General features: G+C 40.0%; 1 protein-coding gene across 1 annotated transcript in view; it reads left to right on the forward strand.

The window, feature by feature from the left end:
- Nucleotides 1-8,133, forward strand: part of marc1 (mitochondrial amidoxime reducing component 1) — a 28,788-nt gene extending 20,655 nt beyond the window's left edge. Inside the window, exon 7 of the mRNA XM_078229833.1 lies at nucleotides 6,514-8,133. Coding sequence (XP_078085959.1) covers nucleotides 6,514-6,643 — 130 coding nt within the window. The 3' untranslated portion in view covers nucleotides 6,644-8,133. The remainder of the gene's footprint in view (nucleotides 1-6,513) is intronic.
- The last annotated feature ends 242 nt before the right edge of the window (nucleotides 8,134-8,375 follow it).

Here is an 8,375-nt window from a genome sequence, read left to right on the forward strand (position 1 = left end):
GAATGATTGATGTGGAGAGAGAAAGGTCCATTGAGATAGAAGTATACATTCAGAAGATCAAACTATTCTCTTCAGCTCAGGAAGGAATACAAGTATATAATCTTGTTTAAAAATTAGTAAAGAATGCTACAACAGTAAATATCTTGTTAGTTTACACCTGTTCTTATGGGTACTGTATTATCAAATTGGAATTTCTATATTTCACTAATTAGAACAAATAAAGGTCAAAATGAATACAAAGAAAAGAATAAAGAGATCAATGTTACTTGCTGTAAATATAAGGGTTCTATATATATATATAAATATTCCTCTTCACTCATTGTTTCACACGTGGAATGCCCATTTCTCTTCAATAATGTGTGTGAAGATCGTGACTCGAGACTCCACCAGCACAAGAGTATTAACAGGCTGCTGTGTATTTCTATTGATGTTAGCTTGGTGATGCTAGTTTCTTAAACAAAATGATAAGCAAATTGAAGATTGGATAGAATCCATACAGTGCAGAAGGATGCCATTTGGCCCATTGAGTCTGCACTGACAACAATCCCAACCAGGCCATATCCTTGTAACCCCATTTACCCTGTTAGTCCCCCGACACTAAGGGGCAATTTACCATGGCCAATCAACCTAACTCTTTGGACTGTGGGAGGAAGCCCACGCAGACGTGGGGAAAACTTGCAAACTCTGCACAGACAGTGACCCGAGGCTGGAATTGAACCTGGATCCCTGGCACTATGAGGCAACAGTGCTAACCACTGTGCCAATCAAGGTTCAGTGGTCAAGCCTACCAGTTTTCCAGGCCAGTGAAGGAGCCCACAGCACACTGGTTCTGTTCAATTATATACATCGTGATTTTACTCTTCCATTCAAGATTTTTTAGATGGCTAACTTAAGTGGAACTTGTATATTTTTCACACTTTTTATTTACAGTTTGGACTTAGTCACTGCAAACTCATTATCAAATTATTTTCAATCAATGTCCTTCAAAATTGACAAATACCTTCAGTGTGCTGGATTTGGCACCCTGATTAAGTGTGATGGATTAAGCAATGTCTACGTTTTTGATATGAAAAGAAAATGGATCAGAGCTTGCAGGTGGGCTGTAACAAGTTTTTTTTTCTTTTTCCTTTGCCCCATTCTACCAAATGACTGGAAATAAATACTGACGTTTAGAAAAAATACCAACTGAAATTTAAAAATTTGACTGACATCAGTTTCCGGGCTACTGCTTATGCTCATAGAATCATCGAATCCCTACAGTGCAGAAGGAGACCATTCGGCCCATCAAGTCTGCACCAACCACAATCCCACCCAGGCCCTATCCCTATAATTCCTATTTACCCTAGCTAGTCCCCCTGACACTAAGGGCAATTTACCATGGCCAATCAACCTAACCCGCACATCTTTGGACTGTGGGAGGAAACTCATGCAGACACGGTGAGAATGTGCAAACTCCACCCAGACAGTGACCCGAAGCTGGAATTGAACCCGGGTCCTATGTGACGTGAGGCAGCAGTGTTAACCACCGTGCTGCCCCACGGCTGCCTGATGATTCTCTATGATTTCAGATCCCTATTACATTCTCTCCCTCTTGGCCATATAGAAAGATATGGTAACAGTTCATTTGCTTCCCAGCGACACCGCACTGTTGCTGTTGGACTAAAATGGCAACGGTGGGAATCAGAAGGCAGAAAGACAGCCCGAGAATGCAGAAAATAAAAGGAAATTTCATAAAGCAAAAAAGAAACTTAAAATGGGTTGATTTTATGACCACCCCCTCCTCCATTGGACATATTATTAGCGTGGGGCTAATATAAAATATTACGGATGACAAACCCACTCTTCCTATCCAACCCGTAATGATCCTCATACAATGGTGGTGGGACTTTCCAGCCCTCCTGCTGGTGTGATCTTCCAGTCCCACTGAAGTCTACCCTTGCTAGGGGTTCTCTGGCAGTGGGACAGGGAAACTGCTGTAGACTTCGGCAGGATCAGAGGAAAACACGCTGCAGAGGGGCTGGAAAATTCTGACCAGTAGGTGGGCGGGAGCTGAAGTTGGCAACCTGTCAACCATCTTTAAGAAAATAATTAATGGACAATTGAATCTGTTAACAAGCCAGTTGACCCGAATATTACACTGTCCATGCCATATTATGGTTGGTGTGGGCTGGCAGGTGGGAGTGGACAAAATGCTTTGTAAACCAACTGATTAAATCCATTCTTAAAATCAATATTATAGCAAACATAAGAATATCCAGAGGGAGAAATGGCCAAGTTACCCATATATTGTATCATGGGCTTCTCTTTCACCCATTTGTTGATTCCCTATTCTAGGAAACTCCATATTCCTTTCCCTAGTTTTCCTAAATAAAATCAAACTATGCTTTTAATACCTCTAATCTGTCTTTTCAGTGACTTCCTTTCGAAAAACAAAACAGCCACCAAAAATCTCCATCCTCATTCGCGGCTGGCGTTCTCCAGTGCTGTAGAAAGTGAATGGAGTTTTGGCTGGAATGCCAAATTCTCTATTCTCGCAGCAGGAAGGCCACGGACAAGATCGGAGAATCCCGCCCAATATTTTTTGTACTAGCTAGACTGTTAGAATGATCTGTGGCTATACTGTACCAACTACCTAAATAGCCAGTTGGCGCGCTGATAATGGTATTGCTAATGTTGCCATTCTGCCAGCAGCAATGAATCAGAAATTGATTTTAACCTTTCCTGTCTGTTGGAAATCAGGTGGGTGGGAAGTTAAACTGAGCAGGTTAATCCTCTTGCAAATCCACCCATGCTTGCTATTTTCAAGGTGAACTTGCAGAATTCTACAGGTGAATAAGACATTTACCTAAAGCAGGCAGGAGCCTCATGAATTGATGCAAGTTTGGTCTATTCTATACTTCGGTCCTCAATGGCAACTTGAATGATGTTTGTGCAAAGAAATTGCTGTAGCTTTTCTATCAGACTGAGGCATGCTGGTACCTAGTTGGAAGGATAGCTCGAGCCTTCCACATAAGTCAAAATATGTCCTTTGTGGCTCTAAAAGAAACAGGAGAACTCTGAACCACACACAAAAGGTCATAGCCTCCTTATGCCGGATTCCCTCGGAGTGACAATAGATGATGTATTTTAACAATAAACTAGATGTGATATTTAAGCAGGGAACACCGTTTCAATCCCGTACAATGTTCTTTGTGGTTAAATTTATCAAGCATGACTGTTCGCAAGAAAATTTTATATAAACTTCTGATATCACAGTTGCTAAAGGAAGCATATCGTGGAAAAAGAAAATCAAAGTTATGGTCTGTGCTTGCTTTAGCTGAGAGCAGGGGTAAAGATTCAATAATCGCCTCAATGATCCTGGGCTGCAGGAGGATAAACCTGCTGAAATTTCTGCTCCTGATCAGTGGTTCCTGGTGTACGTGTTGGTGTTGGATGTGTAAATGCTGGAGGAGGATCAGATCAACTTGGTTAAAATGTCCTCCACAATCAGGCTTCCTGGGAGTTTTCAGTTGCGCTCTCCCCAAAACCATAAAATCCTGCCCGAGGTGAATGGACCTTTGCATTGTCTCCCCCACTCCCCTCCTCCCCACACCCCCACCCACTATGATTTCTGTGGTGGGCAGGATGGGAAAATCCCCCCCACCCCCATCAGCATTGATAGTCTAGTATCATACATGAAGTTTAGCCACCCGGGTAAGGTATCAGAGGTTGACGTTTTCAGAAGAAAGGACTGAAAATTAACAAAACAAAATGTTGATGAATATGGGCCTTAGTTGTTGAAAGGTCACCCAATCGTAAAAAAAAATCATGAAGAATAATTTGTTCATCTCCTTTGTGAATTGGTACTTAATGATTCAAGATATATTTTGAGGATTGTTGAGCTTGATGCTATAATAGAATTAGTTTATGGACACATTCCCACAGAGCATTGGGGGAACTGCATGAAACTGGTCAGAAAGGACCTTTTACTATGCATCACAAAAAACCAATCCTGTTTGTCTCCCTACCCAGAAGTCTCACAACACCAGGTTAAATTCGAACAGGTTTATTTGGTATCACGAGCTTTTGGAGCGCTGCCCCTTCATCAGGTGAGGTGAAGGAGCAGTCCTCTGAAAGCTCATGATACCAAATAAACCTGTTGGACTTTAACCTGGTGTTGTGAGACTTCTTACTGTGCCCACCCTAGTTCAATGCTGGCATTTCCACATCATGGCTACCATCTCCATACCAAGTGCTGGCTGGAACACTGGGTCAGGTAGCAGCTAATGCTTCTGCCACTAGGTGTCATTATTGGAGCTATCTAGAAGCACAGAATAAAAACACCATTGAGTCCATTGAATTCACTTCCAAATTCAAATAACCAAACTTCCGCTTTGATTTTCCCTAATTTTTTAGTTCTGCATTTTCACCTTGCAGATAATTCCATCTTTTAGCAGCCTTTGGACAAAAGAAAAGTTTGTTCTTCACTAGCATTGTTTTGATAGCGTGACTTACTGTGAAAAGATATCCTGGATTTACATTCTAAAGATAAATACCTCAAATAGTTTCTCATCTTAATGGCTGATTTTCATTTGCTTTGCACCCAAAGAGAGAGAAGAAAGGTACAGATAACTATGCAATTGGCTTTTTGCCCATTTTATGTTGCCTGGGCATCTCCTGGGAATTCCTTGAGTGGCACAGATCCTTTGCTGCTACAAGAAGCTCAATGATGGAAATTATGCAGAGGAGAAAGACTTGATGGCACCTCCTAACTTACTATCCTACCTCAACCTTCGAGTGCCCACAAGGAAGTGCACCTAGAAGAAGTAGGCTTTGGGCTGACACCTGATTTTGCTCAGGTGATAAGATCTGAAAGGAGAAAGCAGGAAAGATGGATAAGGCACTAAGAGGTTAGGCATCTTTTGGCAGTTGTTTTTGGATAGAAGCCAGGAAACTCCTCAGCTGATGACCATTGTCAGAACTGCACACCTGAGATGCATGAATTATCACAACTCTCATGAATTTGGATACTTGTCCTGTCAGGACCACCTGGCCTGTAAAGACATTGATTTTCTGGGTGATCTGGAGCCAAGTGAGAAAAAAGGTCTTGTCTCCCATCTTCCACCCAATCCCTTGCTCGACAATACTCCCAACTAATCATTTTAACATTGAATGCAACGCTAATTTATTTACTCAGTGATGCACAAAAAATATATTTTCTTATTGAGAATTAACTAAGTGGACAGCAGCAACCAGGAACTCTTCATGAGTGCTCCAGTGAGCAGCATAACCTATCAGATGTTAACTATGCTTCCTGATTACAGCACTTGCTGACTGTACACCGAACCACATGGTTCCACCCATTGGGAATGCTAAGTTTCAGCAAAAACTGCCTACTTCTCTGCAGCCTATTAATGGTAGATAGTGAGGGCATGTTCCTTCCCGCAATTGCCACAAACCCACCTTCTAACTTGGTCTTGAACATGGATCAAAGGATGCCCTTCCATTGCATGTCAGGAATTCTGAAATTGTTGAAGGAGTTGACTTGTTGAAAATTGAGCCATGGTTTATCAGTCAGTCAAATCATAGGACATTAGACTGGTTGCATCATTAAAATGGCTCAGTTGAACTTCAGACAGTTTGCAGGTCGCTCATGAGTTAATTAGGTTATCCAGCAGTGCAGGCACACCCAGAATGAGTTTTCTGGTTGCTGACACTTTCGGGGTTGCAGGGTCAAATTTATTTCATAATTTATTCCCCTTTCCCATGTGACATCTGTTTGCAGTACCTTTTGGAGGGGTTTAGGAACAAGCTGTTCTCTATTGCTTTAGCATGTGAAGTGCTGCCATTGATATTTTTAACTTGACTCAGAGAAGCACATGGAAAATTTGTCGTATGCTAAGATTAACTCTGTTTTAAATTATACCTGTTTATGGACTCTTAATTCTGTGATGTTGCATTAAAAGTAACAATACAACCCATTAATCTGAATGAAATAGTTCTTTTGACTGTCCATGTAGCACAGCAATATTCTTCCATTCTGTTACGTTTTGTGATTTCTGTGGTACCAATGTGATTGTGTACTGGAACATCATTTAAATTTTATCTATTTGGATTTGGTGGTGCTAACATCTGCCTCATGCTGCCAAATAAAGGAGATATTTTAGCGCTGCAGAACTCCGGACTGTATCAGCCCGCCATCGACAGAACAGCTGAGGTATTGCAACAAGTACGGAAAGTTCATGAATACATTGCTGTGGTGGAGTTGAAGAAAGAGACATCTGGTATATGCATTAATTATTGCAGTTCTAGGATTTAAAACTATAACCCAAAAATGGGTTTGCCTTATGAATTAGTTCTTATAACAGATGTTCGTATGAGTTGCCATCACTATTTATATTAATCTTGCCTGGATGAACTTTGGTTCTATCTAAATATGGATTGTATAATTTATGTTACTCGTTTTTTTGGGGGGTTATGAAAGAGTTTGCAAGGACTGCCCATGTCAGTAGCTCTCTGTTTTGTTTTTTTCAGGTACCGTCAGTGTGACCCAGCTGAGAAACACATTTACAAATCTGTTCCTGTGTTTGGTTCTCACTATGGAATTGAAAAACCCGGAGTGATTCGCGTCGGGGACCCTGTGTACATGATAGTTGAGCAGTAGGAGTGAACAAGGACAAGACTGCTGTCTCTCCTGGAAAAAAAAGATTACAAGTTTAATGACTTTATTTCTAGAAGCACTTTTGATTACTGTGTCATTAATTGCTTGTAAAAGTAGTAAATTGAGGATTTAATATGAAACTTTTCTCCAGCTGAACATTGGTTTAATCAAATAGCTGAAACTACTTTCTTAAAAAAATGAAATAGCAAATTATCGTGGCCTATTTTTACAGACTTTTATTGGCATGAAGCATTTAATTCATCCATAAAAAGTAATGAATGTTGTTGTTAGGACTTCAAGTTACAATTGGTAACTTTAACACTATTAATTTTTATTCTGCCTGTACGTATAAGTTTTTTTTTCAAAATACACAATTTTGAACATTCTCATAGGGGAATTGACTTTGAGGGTTTACCAAGCCCAAGGAGCTGAAAGTAACCAATCAAGCTAGTGACAAGTTCACTGAAGTATTTGAGACCAAGGACTTATCTCTGCCAATATTAATTTTGCTCCACATCATTGTATTCAATTCCAATTATAGTGTTCTCCAATTCTTTTCAGCACATATGAGTGTTACGTGCTTTGTGCGCCTATATCTTAAGCAGTTGGAAATGGATGGGGGAGGATTGATATTGTTATATTAAAAGAAGTGAAAATAGCTGATACCGTGGTACTCAATTGTGAAAGGGGAAAATAAGCCTTAAAAAGTAGGAAGTTCAAGATGTATTGAGATATTTCATTTGTTATTATTGCCAAACTTTCTCTCAGTTTCTGTGAACAACATCAGCTGTTGGTTAAAATGCTGAGCAAATACCTGCCTCTAACTGCCTCACAGTTAGGAACCGACTACATACATTAAGCCTCCTGTTTCTCCCACTCTTTCTCTTTAGGTTAGTGACATGAATCCACAGCTTGATTGTTCTTGTCCTTTAAAAACCTGCACTTTCTTTTCACTGGATGTTTCTGAATTTTCTGCTTCAAAAAAACTCTCAAGAAAAGTCGAGCTTCTAATGATTTTTGCAAAGGGTGCATTTCTACTCCTGCAGGTGGTGTGCATAGATTCTTTGTTCAGAGGCACGTCTCCCTGATGAATGTTGTATTTTTATACTGCCAATCACTGGTTCCAGCAGTCAATTAATTTTGGTACTTTATTCCTCCCTGGAGTCTGTGCTGGATGTACTTTTTGACTGTACTAAGGACTAGATAAACAACTTATGAGCGGTGGTTTACTGGGAAATAAACCACGTTGTGATGATGTGACTGCATAACCCACTCAGCCATTGGTCTTGTGCATTGACTCATGATTTCTATTTTTAATTAATTCTAGGCCAATGCTTTTTATCTCAAAGCGACTAAATAATTTGTATAAATGTTTTCTATACATCCATTTGAATCCTATATCAGCTTGAGTGACTTGTCATATTTTGTATAATAGCGCTCCTGTGAAGCACCTTGGGGCGTTTTATGATATTAAAAGCAGTACATAAATTCAAGTTGATGCTGTTATATTGCCCTTTCTTTTCTTGAGGAGCACAGGACAAATAGTGCCAGTGCATGTTTTATGATAGCTTTTGTATCTATACATATAAAGTGATAACAGAAATAAATCCAGGTAAAGTACTAAAATGACATTTAACTTTGGCATTATCTTATCGAGTTACTCACTATGGAGAATGCATTTTGTTTGCACTCAAGTATCAGGGTGTTTTAATCTTATGCCTGTAGAGACCGATAA

This window comes from Mustelus asterias, chromosome 15, assembly GCF_964213995.1.
Source record: "Mustelus asterias chromosome 15, sMusAst1.hap1.1, whole genome shotgun sequence".
Classification (NCBI taxonomy): Eukaryota; Metazoa; Chordata; class Chondrichthyes; order Carcharhiniformes; family Triakidae; genus Mustelus; species Mustelus asterias.